Below are 19,366 nucleotides of genomic sequence, written 5' to 3' on the forward strand. Positions count from 1 at the left end.
CTTTCTTTAAAACTCCAATACTTAAAATATGGCTCGTTCAAATCGGCTAATTAAGAAAAAAATTGTAAAAATTATTCGGTACGAACTTTATTAAATAACATCGACATGAGTTTTGTTTCGAATAATTGCTCTTCCGAATTTTTTTTTTAATAATAATACTTTTATTTATTGATAGATATTACAATCTGCCTCACAGTTGTGGGCAATAGGTAATAGTGATCAATGATCTCATACATACAAAAATAACATAAAATAAAATATGTGAAAAAAAAAAATCTCTTAAAATATATACAAACAAAAGAATGAACATTATCAAACTATCTGTATGAAAAATAAATAAATAAAATAACATAATGATAAAATAATATAGTCTCTAGTCACATTTACGCTCTTCCGAATTAGTACAAAGCTTGAGAAAGTTGAGGATTAGTGTAAATATGGTAGATTATGATCAAGTGAGAAAAATTCATTTTCTGAATATGGCTGCATTTGAATAAAGGGTCGTCCTGTAGATTTGATTCACAAACGACTAATCGTTAAGTTTGAAATTTAGGTAATTAAAATCCATAAAAGAAAAAAGCTATTTTTAGAAAATAATTTGCAGCATTAAAAAAGAAGAAGAAAAAAAGAGATATACATTTTGAGGAAGCTGACTTTTGCTAAGAAGAAACAAAACTCAATTCATTTTTATTATTATAGAAAATTCGTCCGCTGAATAATTTTTAATAAAAAAAAACAAAAACAAAACAGGTATTTTATATAAAATATTACTTAAAATTTAATTTCTAATAACATAAAACAATTGCTGTTTGCCGTATCCAAAAGAATGAATGAAATCAATGAAGAAAAGTTGCAGCTGATAAATATTTAATTTAAATGCAAAAAAAGTAAAGGAGGATTATTAGTATGATAATATAGAAGTCAATTTGAAGGGGCCTCAACTCTGGGTAAAATCATTATAAAAGCCACCATCAACTGCATTGTCTCATGCATTGTCCCAAGGCATTGTGTGTACTATTCATAGATTAAAAATGAAGTAACCATATTAATTTAAATGAGTGTATTTCAGCTTTCTATAGATAAGTAGATAAAATAAAATAATGACCCCTTTAATCACAGGTTCCGAAAACCAGTGGAGGCTGAGTGAGAGTACCAGAGCACGCCTTATTTCTAGATAACATTTTTACGGTTCTATAGACTTCTGTTCCCACCGTAGTAAGAGTTTAATTAAATCTAATTATAAATCCATCGCCGGGACCTGACTACACTTAAAGTTTACCGCTAAATGTATAATTTCAGATCAACTTCGTGACTCTGGGAGAGGACCTCTTGTGGATACTCCGGGGACTGGTCTTCGCCGGGCGTAACCTATGGGCGATACCGCTCGCAAAGTGGGTTAATCTCCTTAATAGGTCTTCCTTGACGAGGTAATTATGAGTTGTAGAGATGTATGAGACCCACCATTAGTTATATGAGCAGGCTAAGTGTTTTATAATTAAGTCGTTACCTCCTCGGCAAACACTAACACTCTCCAATTAAATGTCTTCATATTAATAAACATTACTTTGAGAGTAGTTATTACAAACATTGGGATGGCGTTTAAAATTAGTGTGTAAAAAAAACTGAGTTCTTCACTTCGCCACAGATTGCGAAAAAAACAACTTTCTTTAATAGTTTTTAATCTTAAAAAATACACAATCATCAGTAATTCCATTTTAAATAGTAATTTCATGTTTAATTTCTAGAAAGTATACAATTTTATAAATTGAAAATTAACTGTTATTAATGTGTCTATAAAAACATCGTTTCAAACATAATTAAAAAAACAAAACAATTAGAGGGCTCTCTATAATGACTGTAACCATACAACACGATTTTGTCGGGACCGTCCTAAATTTGAGCACAATATTCCCTTTCAAACCCATTTTTGTCCCGACCTTAGATCAAAGATTTTATTATTTCCTTAAAAATAGTAATAGTACAGATTCATAAAAACAGCATATAACTTTTCGACAGTATTTACTATCTTATAAATGAAAGTATAGACATGTCTTTAAAACATAACATTTGTTTTAATGATTATCATACTGAGTTTTTCTTTTAAAATGGGATAGTTTCGTTAGGGAATATTATACAGAATCACGAATAGTAAATTAATAATTATAACATTGTAAATCTTTAGAGGTGTCTTTTTCGCACAAGACTGAATCTCCAAATAATCATAAATCTAATTAATAAAAGTAAATTGTCAAAAGAAAATTTAATTATTTTAATAACCATTTAAGGTCTATGTGGTAATAAAGATATATAAAACAAAAGAATAGTTTTACGTAATGATACTTATCAAGACAATAATTACAGAACAACTCAAGGTGTTTTTCCCTCGAAGGTGTATGTATAAATTAAATGTACAGTGAACTAATAATTGTCAATAAATTAATATTAAATATTCAATAAAAATTTAAATAAAGTAGGAAAAATATTAATAAAAAAGTTAAAATTTTAGAAATGAAATAATTGTTGTTTCAATCTTTATATAAAAATATATATTTAGATAAAAATGAGTTTTAAATTTAATTATGTTATTTTAGAAATAAAAAATATAAATTTATTTATTAAATTAATAAAAATTAAATACATTTTTAAAATCTGTTCGTTAAAGAGTCCTAATATGTTTAAAGAAGGTTTTCAAAAGAGTGTATTATTATGGTTTGTGTTATACAAGAAAATTGTTAGAAATTAAATTGATGCAATAAGAATATAAGTAAGTAACTGTAAGTAGATATGTATTTTTGGAAAATTATTTAAAGAAACTGAGTGATATTGATAAATATATTTGTTTTTAAGGATAAGTTTATTGAGCAGTCTGAAATCGGAAGAAAACATTGAATAGATGAATTATAAAGTATGATAGTAGAAATATAGTGTTAAGTGTTGAGGAAGATTTATGTAAGAAATATGAACATTTTAGCTATCTCCTTGTTAATGGCTTTTAGGGCCTAAACGTCGAAGAAAAAGAAAAGAAATTGAAAGATAAGGATCAAAAGACAGTTCTGCTTTTATCCATTATCATTTTGTTTTTAAAGGTGAGAATATTGTATTTCGTTTAACTACATAAGTTGGTAATCAATTTTTACTACAATACGGTAAATTTAAAAACATTATCGAAGACCTGTGATTGACTACTCTTTATATGAAATACAATAACACGGCTCAAGAAGCCCGCAATGGTAAATCTGAGAAAGGACACTGATGAATGCTGAAGAAGTGTAACCTCGAGGACTCGGTCGTTAATTAATGGACTGGACTGAAAGGTGCAGTAAATCCTTCCACTTACTGATAACTGAGGGACATTCCTTATTGCCTCCTCGACGGCAAACGTTCCGCACTTTACGCAAAACAATAACATAATTAATCGATGTTTATATGATTTATTACAAATTCTACATTCAAACATAAATAACAAGAAATAGGATAAATAATAATATTTACTCGTGAGAATACATTAATAAGTGCCTTGCCCTCTGAATACGTTATCATTTAACTACACTATTTTTTTATGATATAGTTTTTTTTATTCAAAGATAATTTATGAAATTTTATACTTTTTTCTTTCTAGGCGATTAGATTCTTACCTCAATTCTTTATTGTTTATCAATTTTACAACAATAAAATAATTCTATCTTCGATTTTTACATCTTCAAGAGGCAATTCTAAAAATAGCAAAAGAGTTTTGTAATATTTTAAATAGGAAGGGTGATTAATATGAAGTTTAAAATAAATATATAGAGGCAGTTGTTAATTATCGTATAAATGTGTTTTGGTTACAGTTTTTTTTTTTTTTTAAATTACAAAATTTCTATTAGATATAACACAAAAAATTGGCTTTTAAACTGCCATTTAAGGAAATTAATGAATAAAACAATTAAAAAAAGAAAAATGTAAGATAAAATACACAAGTTAAAAAGGGATATAATGGTAATTATTTATCAATAATACAAAGTTAATAGTAAAGAAGAAAGAATTTGATCATTTTTTAAGACTTTAAAATTAATTATTTAGAGAAGAGAAAAACTTTATTAAAAAAACAAGGCATGCCAACTTCATTGAGTTATTAGCTACACAACATTCTTATTCAAATCTGACATTTCTTTTTTTAAATCTTAGAACATATAGGTATAACAAGAAAACAATATATAATAATAGTATATGACTGTTTTTTTTTTGTTTCGTCGTTTTGGTTCTATTAGCTTTTTATTATTTTTCATTTTTTTTCTTCTTTCTATACATTATAATTTGTTTATTTCTTTGTTAATTCCCCTTTTTTTCTCTTTCTCCCTTTTCTATCCCTTTTTTCTTTTCATATTTTCTCTTTCAACCCAATATGACTTTCCTCTTTTTTTTTTTTCTTTCTTATTTTTCCCCTCTTTAACATAAAGACACCTAAAATACAATATATGTATATGTATTTTGTAAATAAGAAATAGATATACAAAAGTATCTTATATATGAAAAAAGAGAAAAAAGTTTAATAATGTAAAAAAACTTACTATCAAAACCCATATTTTAAGAATATGCGCCTGAATTTGGACAGACAATCCGAAACGTCTACAGGATTATTTTATTACCGTACAATTATTTAAGTTAGAAGGCTATTTAATAGCCCAAAATAAAAAAGCAGATTTTTTTTTTAGTTTGTAATTAATTCATATGTATTTAATTTCTGCTAAAATATCTGAAATATACGAGTATGCTAGAAAGTGCAAAGCTCTTTACTGCATCCTCAATCATTGGTCTGCTCTCTCAGCAATATGAATGATAATACTCATTAGAAGCAGCAAACAGTTAATTATAAATAAATTAAAGCAATTTAATCGGGCCCGAATGGTTAAATATCAATGTTGTGATACTGTAGTAGATTTTAATCGGCTTTCTTTATAAAAGTACTCAAAGGAAACATTAATACAGTAACGTATACTCCTAATCGTGACTTTTGTGCTTTCGTAGCTTATGTAACATTAGTTGTAGTGGGATTGGATAAAGAATGGTTCAAATTTTTTTTAAATATATAGTTAAGAACTTAATAAATATTATTTATGGGTTAAAGTAGTAATAGTAAGATTCACTCACCTTCTGGTCACCGAATCTCATCTGTCTCCGGGCATTCCTAGAGACGTTCATCCGGCAGAGGAAAATTCGGGTCTCGTCGGCAGGATTGGCTGGGGACCGCAGAAGCTCGCTCTGGATACCCTGATGGTCCTGCTTGTCAATCATGTCGTACATACTGTCTCCGTGGATCAGCAGGTCTTCCTGTAACAATATCGTTTTGCTTACTGGCTGTGAAGGTGATTTCCAAATACTTTTTAAAGAAGAAATTAATATCAAAAGGATCAACATAAAAAATATAAAGTAACATATTAAGAAGTCATTGGATACTCCTAAGGATTGTTTAAATAAAATAAATCAGGAAGTTTAAAGGATAAGAAATTTCGAATAAAAAAGAACCGTTGACTACAAGACCGTGGATCGCTTTCAAAGCAGGTTAAATAATTAAACTATTATATTTAAAGTATTGTTTTCATGAAAAAAGCATATCATTTACTACATAGTGCATAAAAGAAGTTGAAAAATTTATAATTATTTCTAATTTTTTTACTTGTCATGTTTTATGAATATAATTCCGAATAGGATCGGCATTTCAAAACGTTTTGTAGCAGCAAAGTAGAGAATATTTACTAATTTTGGATATCACAATGAAATTAAATCAAGTAACTATTATGATATTTCCCGTATAGTTAGTGTAGTGTCTCTTGAATCCGGCAGGCGTAACAGGTATGTTATGCAGCTGAACAAACTATCTTGAACTCAGTGTTAGTTTTTCTTTCAAAAGCAACAATTATAAATCATGTCGGATTATTCGTAATAACCATGCAAAGTTTCACATTGCGGAATTCATAAAAAATCATTAATATTATTTACTATATTGGAACAAAATTAATGTATCACCTTGGTGGTATATTATCAAATTAAATTATCATTCTCACATCACCATTTTGAATTATTTTATTTTGTCGCAACTTCGTGTCTTAAATATCTTATGTTTTTGACAAATAAACCTACCTTCAAGCTTAATTCAGAACCAGAATTTACGTTAATTAATTTCAAAAGTTAATTATAATGTCATATAATTTTAATTTGATATATTTTTATTATATGAACATTATATATGATAAAAATATACATACATACATTTAAACACACACTCAGATATACACACATATACCACACACCCATATATACACACACACTCATATATACACACATATACCCACTCCTACTAAATATATTAAATATAGTGGGAGTCGCTAGCTCATTGGTAATGCACTGTGCTACTAATTCCAAGACCCCAGGTTCGAATCAGGCTGTGGTAGATTAATATTTATCGTAGCCGTGAGTCAGCCCTATGGATTCGGGGAGCCATCCAGATTCCTTCCAGCCTCATTAAGTGAGTACCCTTAATTGGCCAGGTAGCAGTACTGATTTAATTTTTTTTAAATATTCTTTATCAACTTTTATTTATTATATATTCTCAAAATACCTCAAAATTTTTCGACCATTTTTACTATATATAAAATAACTCAAAAACTAACACTTTAATGAAAATATGACAATTTTATCAAATTTAGAGCATTAAATTCTGTTTTAATCAATTAAGTACATTATTTTTCAAAAGTCTGATTTGTTTTTCCATTTCGTAAACTTTGCTCTTTTAGTTTCAGCATTGCGACAAATGTTATCCCAAAATGTATAAATTAATAGTCGTAGATTTAATTAGCTTTCTAATAACTAGCTTTATTTTTTAATTTGGTCAAGTGCACTTTTATAACACCTATTTTTTCAAAATAAAGTCTAACGCTTTAAATGTAATATTGCAGTAGGTGTAAGTAAAGAAAAAAAAATTAAAACTGAGTAATTAAGTAAATGTTGAATATATTGATTTAAATTTTTTTTTTATATCGTGAATTAACGTTGGGGAAACTATATCTGAGGAATTATAAGGTGTAAATAAGTTTATTATAAATCAAATAAAACGCTTATTGGATGTACTATAAAGTTTTTCTTTATAGGAGTAGTAGTTTTCATAATATTTGCCAAAATAAATTTTCAAAATGACAATATCTTGTAGTTCGGAGGTAACTTTTGGTTTTTGAAAAACTATATCTCAAGATGTTTATTAGCATTAAAATTGAAGATAGTTAAATGTACTATAAGGTAAATAGAAATCTCTAAGTCATCTAATCCATCGACTACATACCTACTATAGTGTCTACAGAGGAATCTCGGCTCACATACTTTGTGCTTGTTGGGATAAATCGAAGTCAAGAGGCTGTAGGCAGTCGTTAAAGTGCCTAATAGGGTCCGATATCTTCTTGTTTTTCTGGCAACATCCTGGTGACTGATAGCGATCTGTCTTCAGGATAGGTATTTCCGTCAAGGATCAAAATATAGGTTCCATATGTTCCTATCTCAAAGAACAACGTCCTTCTCATATTTGAGCCACCCTATTTATCAAATATTGTACATTCCTTCTATGCCTATGACCGAGAATACACACATGTTAGAAATGTTCAAATTCTTGAAACATTTTCCATTTAGATTTGTATTGGTTGCTGTTAGTAATTCAGACAACCGTTCAGAGTATGTCACGAGGTACCATTTATCATCCTGCCATATTATGAATGCATATTTACTTTTTCTTGTTTTTTTCTTTATTTTATTGGTTTTCTTACTTCCTCTTACTAAGTTAAGAGTTTGTGAGATAAATCGTCTCATTTTGAAAAGTCTTTTACTTTTTATTTCTGAATAGTTTTATTCCTCAGACACTTTCCAGATATTATTTTTCAATAAACGTGTATCTGTTAATAAGAATTACTTAGGAAAATTTCAAAATTACAATGGAGGCCAAGCCATTTGAAAGAGACTTCATAATTTGGCTAATTCATTTCCAGAAATTTTAATTATTTAAATTCTCAAACATAACTACGTATGTAAATAAAGGGATTGTTGTGAAACATAAAGGTTAAAACTGTTTAATGACAGATATATATGACTCAAATGTTATGGATGAAGAGAAAAGTTAATAATCAAGTAAGCTCATATTATTTGCTTTAATATTTAATTGACATTAAACAATTTAAAAAAAAATTACAAGGATAATTCTTTCTGGGATTGTACATTTGGTTATATAATATGTTCAATTTATTTTTAAACTGAATATTGTTTATTCAAATTTAAAACAATTGATTGGTATAACTTATCCCTGGGAAATGAATGGCGTCATTTTCAGATTTATACATGGATAGATTTTTTTTGAGAATAATTTTTATTTTGTTTATATAACATTGGTATTCTCTGAGGAAATAAAACACAACTAAAAAACCTTATTAATTAAAAAAAAAAATTAAATAATTTAATAAATACAAAATTGTGGATATTTACCAAAACATATTTTGCTTTGCTTAAGTTTAACTAAGAATTGCTTTATATGCATTATAAATCATGGATTCCCACCTAGGGTAGTTAAAATGTATTTCTTGGCGGTCCCAAGAAATGAATCTTGACACTCTCACCTTGGTTAGTACATAGCGGCAAAACTTAGGTGGCCGCCTGGGGTTGGCAAAAAGGACGACTGGTCCCATTAGACTAGTTATCCCCACAAGTTAACAACACCAATAATACTTAAAACTAAAATTATTATTTATTACTTTTATTATATTAAAAGTTTTGATATTTGACATCTATATTATCCTGAATTTTTTCTTGTAACAAGAGGTCTCTCTTCGCAAAGTTGAAAAGATGACAAGTAACTGCAAGATAACTTGTCTCTGAATATAAGAAAACGTTTTCTCTTTATAACTTTCCAAAGAATTTCTAAGAAGATCCGCCAAAGATTAGTATACACGGCTGTGCATCATTAACAAATGCGGAATGCCAAAATAGGATCTGATAGCATCTTCTGCACAAGCACTAATTGGGTCGAGGAGACATGTCGATTGACAGAGACATAGTTGAGTTACTTCACAGCAAGTTCTTATCTCATGGGAGTTATTCAAAAACATGATTACTGCTAATTTAACTCTGATTTCTCTAGGCTGTAAGAACAGAAAAAATAAATGAGCAATCGACATAGACACATGTTAATATAAATTTAGTACCACAGATAGAGCCGATAGTATAAATTTGTATTCTATTTTGTTTTAGTACTCCGGCAAAATAGGAAGAAATCTTTCCCAGACCAGAATAAAAAACTGATCAGGACTTATCTGACTTGATTAAGCACAAGAAGGACTTGATTGCTATTACGGAGCTTTAATTGGACTTGAAGTAATTTACAAAGCCTTACAAAAAATGTTGATAAGTGACAATTCTGCGCTTTCCATCCTCTAGTCGACTTGGACAAGGACAACAAAGAAAAAAAAAACGACATCAAAGGCCAATTAGCATCGGTACATGTTCCTTTGATACAGTCAATGGTGGGTGACAGTGATTAGTGGTGAAGATAGGGGTGATAGCTAGGTCAAAGGACTTACCTACAAATTTCTCAGAGGAATAAAAACGAATAAAAGTCGAAACGTTTTGAATATTTATAATTTAATAATTTTCCGATCCACATATCTAATGTGGAATGTGGAAAGGAAAATTGAAACGGCAATGAGTAGTGAAAGGAGAAATAATAAAGGCATCAATGTGAAATATATCAGGGATGTATTGAGGTAGTTATCCATATGTAGCGGCTCCCTTTTTGGACCAATCTAACGGCCGCTGTTACACAGAATATGGCCATTGTGAGGGCCTGGGAACTGAGGGAGGTCGTGGGACGGGAAAGTGAAGAAGTGGATGGCTCCTGTCGCTGCGAGTAATGGTAACTACGGGTGGCACCGTTTTGGCGGTGGAGGGAAAGTCAAGTAAGATAGGCTGATCAGTAAAACATCTACTAAAATATCTTTTATAATATAATATTGAAATTGTTATAGAAATATAAAAAATATGTACTCGTCTTCAGATTCCGGTAAAGTAAAGGTAACCGCTATTAAACGTAACTTTAACATCAAATTATCAATTTGCGGCTGATCTATTATAAAAAAAATCTATTTTTATTCAAAAAAGAATTTTATTAGTGTGAATATTTTTGGACTCAGTTAAAAAGTAATAATTAAATGGCTGTATACGAGTACTACATATTTCTGATCTATCGTTCCAAAATAATGAACCACAAACCAAAGGAACGAGGAGAAGACGCTCCGTGGGAAATGGACCTGATTACACTTAGGCCACAGCTCGAATTAATCCGATAAAGTGCCGTACTATTATAATAATGGTCGTGGCCTATCTCGTGAGAGATCTGAGGCACGTGGCTCCACCACCTCATCTGTCCAGAACTAGGGGCTCTTAGCTAAACCACAACTAGCGGCCTATTTAAACCAGGACTAAGGACTCTCAGTCGGGAGATCTTCTGGAGAATGATTTCCTCATGCAGGTCCACGTACCAAGGACTTTCGTGCTTGGCTGAAATTTCAGAGAGACGGACCGGCACTGCATTGTGCTTTAGTCAAGCTATAGTTACCTATATCTTCGATGATTTTATCAATGCCTTTATCCAATTAATTAGTATTCACTTATTTGTTTATAGACATCCAACTTAATTCTAGCTTAGCATAGCTGGAGTTATCTGAGTTAATCTCTTGTTCGCTTACCTCAAGGTAGCTTAGTTTAGCTCGAGTTATCTTAGCTTAGCTCTGGTTAGCTTATCATACCTCTACTTAGCTTATCCCGACCTAGCTTACCTCAAGGTAGCTTAGTTTAGTCCGAGCTAGCTTAGCTTAGTTCTAGCTAGTTTAGCTAAGCTCTAATTAGGTTAGCTAAGCCCGAGTGAGCTTAATTCGGCTCAAATTAGGTCAGCTTAGCTTGAGTTAGCTCAATTTATCTCAGGTGGTGGGCAACAGGCCAAACACAAATTTTGTGAATAATTTTATATTGAAACTATATATAATATTTCAAATTTCATTAGTAAACAAATAGATATAAGAGTTTATTATTACATATATTATGTATACATACATAATATTATTTTCTTAAATTAGTAAACAAGGTATTTTTTTAGACATAAACGTATAAGCCTTTTAAATTTCAATTTCAAAACACAAAACAAATCTTATATAATTTTTTTTTTATATGCAACAGTTCACTCTAAATTACATTCTTTTACCGACTCATTTTTGTAGTTAACTGTTGTTTTTAAGTTATGATATAAATTTGTGTAATCTGTTCTGTTCAGAATTTTCCCATTTTGCAACAAATTTAGTTGTTGTTTTTCTCAATTCCTTCAATATTGAACAACCTGCTATCAGGTTCCGTGATATATTCCGTATATTCCGGTGCTACAAGTTACATTAAAAAAAAAATTCCTTGCTTATCCTGTCATGGCTGGTAATTTATATTTAGGAGGTCGCCTCTTGCTTAAAAATCAGTCCGATGAAACAGATATTGTACTTTGCTCCTAGAAACAATCACAGTAGTAATCTAATTTATATTGTATTTTATTTTCAATAAGATCATCTTATTTCTTTGGAGGTTTAGTTGTCTGATTTCATATTTTGACTCTTTTCTTTATTTTTCTAATCTTTTATAGACTAGATGGAATTTTTGATATAATATAACTTTGAGATTAAATACAAGTTGTAGTTTCTTCATCTCACCTATATAAGTCCACAAAAATATTTGACGTTTAATATGTACTTACTTATAAAGTCCGTCTGTTCGAATTTATTATATTATGTTTCTTAGAAATAATTGTGTTTAGATTGTTTTATACACCTTAAGCGATTTTTTGAAAATGGACGATGATTTCGAATATACGAATACTTATTTGTTCAGTCAAATTCCATTCAATTACTTTCAATAAACTTAGGCAATTACTTTTTTTTTCTTTTGTAGTAGCATTAGTAGACTAACACCTGATAGCTTAGTTGAAGTCGCTGAAGAAGATACACGATTTACGAAGATTAAACATTTCTAACACTAACTTAGTATTTGAAACCGATTATACTTATTGAAATTAGTGATCTACATATTCACATAGGAGGTGGAAATTAGAATTGAGTGAAAGGTCCTTACCCAATAACCTAATTACTGCTAGCAATCCGCGACCTCTCCAACAGCTACAAGACTTAGAGGAGTACATCGGTTCCTACACGTCGTGTACTCCGGCTTACACGACAGAGCAGCCGTTAGGGGAGGAGATACACCTGAGATTAGCTGTACAGGTAAACAGCCCACCTAATACAGTCTCAAATGCGGTCATCTGGTCAACTGAAAGGACTAACTTAACCTTTAGTATACAGAGCTATAGCGACTGAACAGAAAGGAACTTGCTTCATAGTAGGTCTCTTCTTCATGCCAACAGCATAGATCCATCCAATCAATTGCAAGAAAAATATAATTAAATTTAAATAAAATAATTTAATTGATACAACATAGTGCTTTATTTATATCCTGGACGTTTCAAAGATCCTGCGTCCCCCTATTTAGCATCCAAGTATTGATTGGTGAGGCTGAGTTTTATCATATAGAGGCACTCTCAATAAAGTATAGCAATTGACCAGTCATAGACAATACTTAATTGTGACCAAAAACCAAATTAAAAATTAATAAAAAAATATATCAAAGGTTAGGTGGTAAAAGAAATGATTTTTTAAAAAATTTATTTACTAAAATTCCCTTGTCATCTATCTAGATTAAAAATGTTTCGGTATTAGAAATATTTATTTTTATTATAAACACGTTTCAATCTCTCGAACGTTCCAGAATTGAAGATTCATAATACTATTTGAAATTTCTTATACTATACAGTTTTTTTTTTTAAATTTAATTTCAATCCTTTATTTTTGTAATAAAAATAACTCATAAATCTAATATATTTTATATAATTTCTGCTCCACACGTGGGAACAGAAACTTGGTGTCGGTGTTTTCCAGGCTAGGTGTAAATATTCTACATAGCTATCATCACATTCATGACAATTTGAGATGATTTTAGCTCATTAAAAGTAATTAAATATAAATCACGCAAAGCTTTTAGAATAAAATACAACTCTATTTACATATATATGCATTTAAAGAAAAAAACTTTAAATTTCCAAATGAATGTCAACATTTTGTAATATAATTTCATAATAGTTTATTTTATGCAAAAATAAATGAAATAAAAAAAAAAGTAACATTGCGGATAACACGGGATTCGGATTTGGAGGACCAGGATAAACAGAGTTCACTGCCAATGTTAAGAAGACAGCGTTCTTCTTAAAAAAATCATTCTTGAGATTTGAACATTTCTTATTAAAACGGTAATTTTTTTAGGAATGTATTGTTTTAAAATAGTAAATACAATAATTTTCTTTTGTTAAATGCATTATATTTATCTTACCTTAAAATACATATTTAATCCCAGTGAATATTTTATTTAAAAATTAACGGAATAACTTGTGACTTTTTCGGTAGATAGGTTAGGTTACTGCGCTGAGCAGTTCTGCCTTTCTGGGATCAAACAAAACTAATTTCCAAACATCCTATCCTGATACACAGTATGGCTTGACTATTAACAAGGCTTTTTTCACAAAATGAATTTGATATTGTCTTCGTCTAGTGGTTTCATCTTCTTTGCTATTTTATAGTTGAGTATTCTTAATCCTCTTTGTTAAAAACTGCCTAGAAACGTGTTAAAAGTACGTTGAAACACGCTGACAATTCCAATGAAGCTCATAGCCAATCACAGGAGAGAAATCGGACCACATTACGCCAAATAAATCACTAAAATTTTGGTAGAGTGTTTACTATTCTATTTTAAACGTTGAAATAAAGTACGGTTTTTTCGATCACAACAAAAATTTTGCAGAGTGAAACTGGCCCTATTTGCAACTAAGCGACTCATATATGTATTTTTTACTTAATACATACGTTACTTCATGTATTCATATATAATACTGGCCTGATATAGTTTTGATAGAGATGGAATACTATCTTACAATCATATGATGCTCGTGTAGTTATCACGTGGGAGATCACAACACGTGGGGTCAACACTTGTTTAGTAGCCAGAGCACACACTCTTGTGCAACGGGCCTTTCGCTTTCCTACAGGGCGCTGTATTAAAGTGAGAGGATTCATTTATTTAAATATTTATTAAAAAGATTTCGTACGAAATATAATGAATGAATAACTCTTCTTAAAAATTAGAACGCGAGAGAAATTTTTAGCCATCTGCTAAAAAATTTCAAATCAATGGCATAGCGAAAAGTATTGAAGCCGGAAAAATATTTGATGGGACTGCAACCAATGGTCTTATTAAAAGTAGGGATGGGATGAAATAGGAATCCTAAGGTTACTAATTCTTTTTTCAATGCACAAATCCATTCCCTCTAACATACGCCATGTACCAACCCTTCCCTCGTTTAAAACCCTTCTATTTTACTTCACACAATTTAATAAAATATTATAATAGTACAGATATATTGTGACTACCATTTTATTTAGTTTTTCATGGATTTAGTCAGTTAGTTTTTTAATTTATTAATTTTGTTCTTCTCTTATTTATATACAATTTTAATATAAGTTGTAATTAAGTTTGGCCACAGTGTTTTTTGGCTAATATATGTAATTGTAAAATTAAAATTACCTTTGTAATTGTTCTAAATGGACCTAGTCCTAGAATAATAAACTATTTTTCAATTTAATTATTGTGATTTTAAGAACTTTTTGGATATTTAGACATATTTCAAGAAAATACAATTTAACATGGAAATTTGTATAATTTTCAACCATAGGGCTAGTTGCCACTTTTGTCCTCTTAAGTTCCTATTTCGAATGTATGAGACCTGAAAAGAAACTTGGTTCAAGAACTTGCCATGAGAAGAGATTTCAAATTTATTCATTGTTGGGGAGCTTTTCTCTGCACAATGGTTTTATTGTATAATATTATTGGCAAAACTGATATTGTACACATTCTGAGCGTAGTTGAAATTAATTTATTTTCGTAACTTACTACTTTCAGTTAATGGGAACAGATTTACTTATTTATATTTGTATAAAAGTTGATTCAGAACATTAGGTAAACTATTTTATTTATATATTTTTTGTTTAATAAATATTTTTAATATGTAATGGAAAGCACGGATTTATCTTCCTCAAAGGCCACAGTGTAATAGTTTCTAAATAAAAATGTACATCAACACGCACTTACACCACTAGGACACAAGAGCACGAACGAGGAGACCACCCTCGTCAGACACCCGCAGAGTATGTTTTAATCTCGCCTACGTCTCGGTATAGTTTATGACCCATTGGTTGACTATAAAACACACAGCTACCTCTTTGAAGGCCAATAAACTCAGCCACTAAAAACCACTTAGTCTAGACCTGTCACCGCATTTTATTTCTTCTCTTTTCTATCATTATAATATTTATTTACATTAAATACTATTTATCATATTATATCGTTTAAATCTACAGTTTGTTTTCTTAGAAACCATATCGTAGAACGATCCTAACTTTGTTCCTTCTGCAGTGTTTTCATGAATTATATTTGAATAGAAATCGTCTTTTGATTTACACATTTCAGAATGACATGCTTACTATATTACATGACATTCTAATATAAATTAAGTATTGATTATTTTAGTAGTAGAAAAGTTGAAATATGGTAGTAATAAAAGAAATGGGAAGTAATAGAAAAATGAATTATGGTTTTCGCTCAGTCATAACAATGAATCACGGAGTTTTAATTAGGGAATTGTTAATTCCTAACCTTCAGTTCTTCTTCTGCGCGTTCTGAATCCGCAAATAGCTAGGAACGTAAATTTAACTTCCCCTAAGAATCCTTAATCACAATTGAAGCATTTACTCTATTTCTTTGAAATTTCACGTACATTAAAAAATAAAAAAATTTGTTTTCATGTTAATGCATCTTAATATTTTAAGAATATAAACCACTGCTTACTCCAATAATAATACATTTTAAATATCTAACAATATATAACTTAGCTATCATAGCAATGTAATAATAACCGTACACCTACTTTGTGAAAATTCATTTTCAAAATCTGACGACTACTAGTCGTGAATTTTAAATATGACAGTTTTGTAGATAAAGACTTTTATACTGTAATTTTAATCTATTTATTCGTTTTAAAGGCCCTATATCGAAGGAAATACAGGTTATGAACCTGTTCAGCCGGTATTCAAAGTTCTTCATTGAGTTGTGCTACTGAATAAAAAAATCAAAATTGTAACTTATATCCTTAATACAAGTATGTAGTAACTAAGAAATGTGACATATGGATCACACAATCGAGTAATAAATCGATTTTTGGTAATATAAATAGAGTATAAGTACCTAAATTTGTCAATAAGAGTTTACTAATTGCATACGTTAACTAGCTTCCTCCAGGTGGAGTATTTAATCAGACAGGAGAGATGGGGGATTGGTTTGTGTCGGCGGCATGGAGGCTGACAAGGGCCGTGCAATAGACGGGAGGATAAATCGGCTATCAACAATTGATTGGACAATAATGACACTAATTGATTGAAGCTGAGAGGAGGGAACAATGACCGAACTGAAGCAGCCCTATTGTCCCTACTGACAATTAGCAAAGAAATACGCGAGGTGGCTGCTTCACTATCTTCCGGGGGAGGGCGCTCTCAGATAGTGAGAGATAATAGAGAGCCTCTTCCCTAATGATAACAGCTCATCCTTAATTATACACGTCCTCAGGAATCCCTTAGCTTTTATATCTTGGAAAAGATCATTCTATATGTGTAGCTTCGAAGGAAAACAACCCCAGAGGTTACAAAACCCTGCAATAGGTATCCGACCGCAATATTTCACTGGGAATATCAAAGATGAACTTCAGGAAAGAAAAATTAAATAATTTTTTCATTTTCACTTTATTTATTAGGTATTAATAGTTGAACGTAGGTTATTATGAGAAGGTGTTCGGTGGTGTGATCAGCAAAAAAACATAAATAAACAAACATTTATTTATTTTTTCCGCCGTTTCGACTTGAATTTCAGACCTTCATCTGGGCTGAGAAAACAAAAATGAGATAGCCTTCACAACTCAGAGAATCATAAAAAGAAATAAAAGGAAAATAATAATTAATATATAGTAATAATAATAATTTTTATATTTAATTATTGGAGTTCATGGTATAACTAACATAAAATTTACTATTTGCATATATTTTTATTACAGTTGTAAATATCAATAAAAATATTGAAATAAAATGAAACATATTTATAAATTTACTCAAGTTGAGTGTTTGTGGCTATAGCGCACTTGCTCAGCCACACGTGGGGGATTGAGTGAGCACAGGGATACTCAGGTCGATTGTGTAAGTATTGTATATAGGAGTGTAAATGTGACTAGAGATTGTATTGTTTTTATTATAATTTTATTTTATTTATTTATTTTTCATACATAAGTTTGATTATGTTCATTTTCTTTATCCTTCTGTTTGTAAATATTTTAAGAGAGATTTATTTATTTTCATGTGTTTTTTTTTTTGTCATTTATTTATTTATTTTTATTCTTATTTTAGTATGGATGTTATCATTCATCGCTATTACCTTTTGCCTTCAATTGTGTGGGAGATTGTAATATCTATCAATAAATAAATTATTACAACATAAAAAAAAAATATAAATTTAAAACTAATAACTAATTATATTAGTAAGGGGAAGTATTGTAATCATGAAAAATTTAAGATTTCTACGGAAACACTCGTTTTAAGATCCCCTTTGTCGAAATAACTAATATTGTTTCAATAAAACTTGATAAATTTAATAAAAGTCGCTATTTAGATTAGATGTCATACAATTTTGGGGTTTTCCCAAAAACAGCCCAAACAATTTTTTATTAAATTAGATAGATCAATGTAATACTGAATGAACTTTAATATTATCCTCATTGAAATAGGCTAAGAGGGCTTAAATGGCCAACTAACCAAAATTTTCTTCTAAAGTACCTTTAGTTTTGTTTATTAGAAATAATTAACCATTGTGAATTGTTAACAGTTATAAACATAAACTATGAAAGTAACACTGCACTTTAGAGACTGAAAAATAAATTTCAATCATTCGGACAAGCCTTCATTATATTTGCTTATGTATTCTGAACAGGAACAAATTTTATATTTGCAATTCACAAAACGAGAAACCTGAGAAATATGAGAAGATAGTTTACCGTGGATAGTATATATGAGGAGATGGTTGGAAGGTGTGGTCAGAATATAACACAGGTAAGTTGAAATAACTTGTGGCCGAAACGTTGGCACTATTGTATAAGTTATTACAAATTATTTGTGTTATATTCTGAGAAACTTCAAACTAATAATTTTTAAAGCTATAGGAAAATAAAACCAGTAAAAAATAATCAGTTTTTCTTTTTCATTTCAGACAAGTGAAATAAAATGGATTAAATTTTAGGCTGACAGCAATATGTTATTTAATTTAAGTAAGATAACGTAGTATTTTTTTTCCTTTCCGAGAATATAATATATTTTTTAGGCCTTACTTATTGGAACAAGTCTGAAATATAAACATTGATAAAATAATTGCATTTTACGGAGAATTTCATACTCATAGTAACCTATCCTAATTATCATAAATTACGTTAAAATTTATAACTACTAAAAACTATTTTGAAGATCTGGTCAGAGTTATTCCTTTTTGAAAAACTTGTAGACAAATAATGCATTTAAACGTAATTAAATAATAATTTAATCCATGTTCAATTCAGATGCCGGAATTGAACATGGATTAAATTATTTTCACATTCAGTACAGGTTGTTGGAGTTACAAATGTATCTTATATATATTATTTGTAATGTTTATAAATATTACATTTGTTCCCACTATGTTATTGTTTCTTCTTAACACGTGTCCATTGATTTCCACACAACCTTCATTGTATTTTCAGACCTGATGAAGATCCAAACACTCGGTCGCAATGTTGCGATTTTGGCCCTCCCTAGCTTCATTTTAATTTATTTTTCAAGGAGTAACTTTTCTTTTGGTGTAATAACATTAAGTATATAATCTATGCCACCTTAAGTAGACAAGCAGTATAAATCGTGATAATAAATCTTGCGCAATGAGAATTATCCAAAGCTCTCAGAAGATGCACAAGGCTGGGACCTATAGATAACCTTTTTGCTATCGATAACTGAGATTCGATTAAAGAGTGCATCGATATTGCCCCTCAGATGTCACGGTCAATCTCTGTATATATTATTATAAGATAACATCTATTCGA

General features: G+C 29.8%; 1 protein-coding gene across 1 annotated transcript in view; it reads right to left on the minus strand.

Annotated features, from left to right (window-relative positions):
• The window catches only part of dysf (dysfusion), a 359,371-nt gene that overhangs the window by 89,902 nt on the left and 250,103 nt on the right, over nucleotides 1-19,366 (minus strand). The window contains exon 5 of the mRNA XM_014432053.2: nucleotides 5,131-5,310. Within this exon, the coding sequence (XP_014287539.1) occupies nucleotides 5,131-5,310 (180 nt within the window). The remainder of the gene's footprint in view (nucleotides 1-5,130; nucleotides 5,311-19,366) is intronic.

The sequence above is a fragment of the Halyomorpha halys genome, unplaced genomic scaffold, assembly GCF_000696795.3.
Source record: "Halyomorpha halys isolate HHAL.00 unplaced genomic scaffold, Hhal_1.1 Scaffold1023.1, whole genome shotgun sequence".
NCBI lineage: Eukaryota > Metazoa > Arthropoda > Insecta > Hemiptera > Pentatomidae > Halyomorpha > Halyomorpha halys.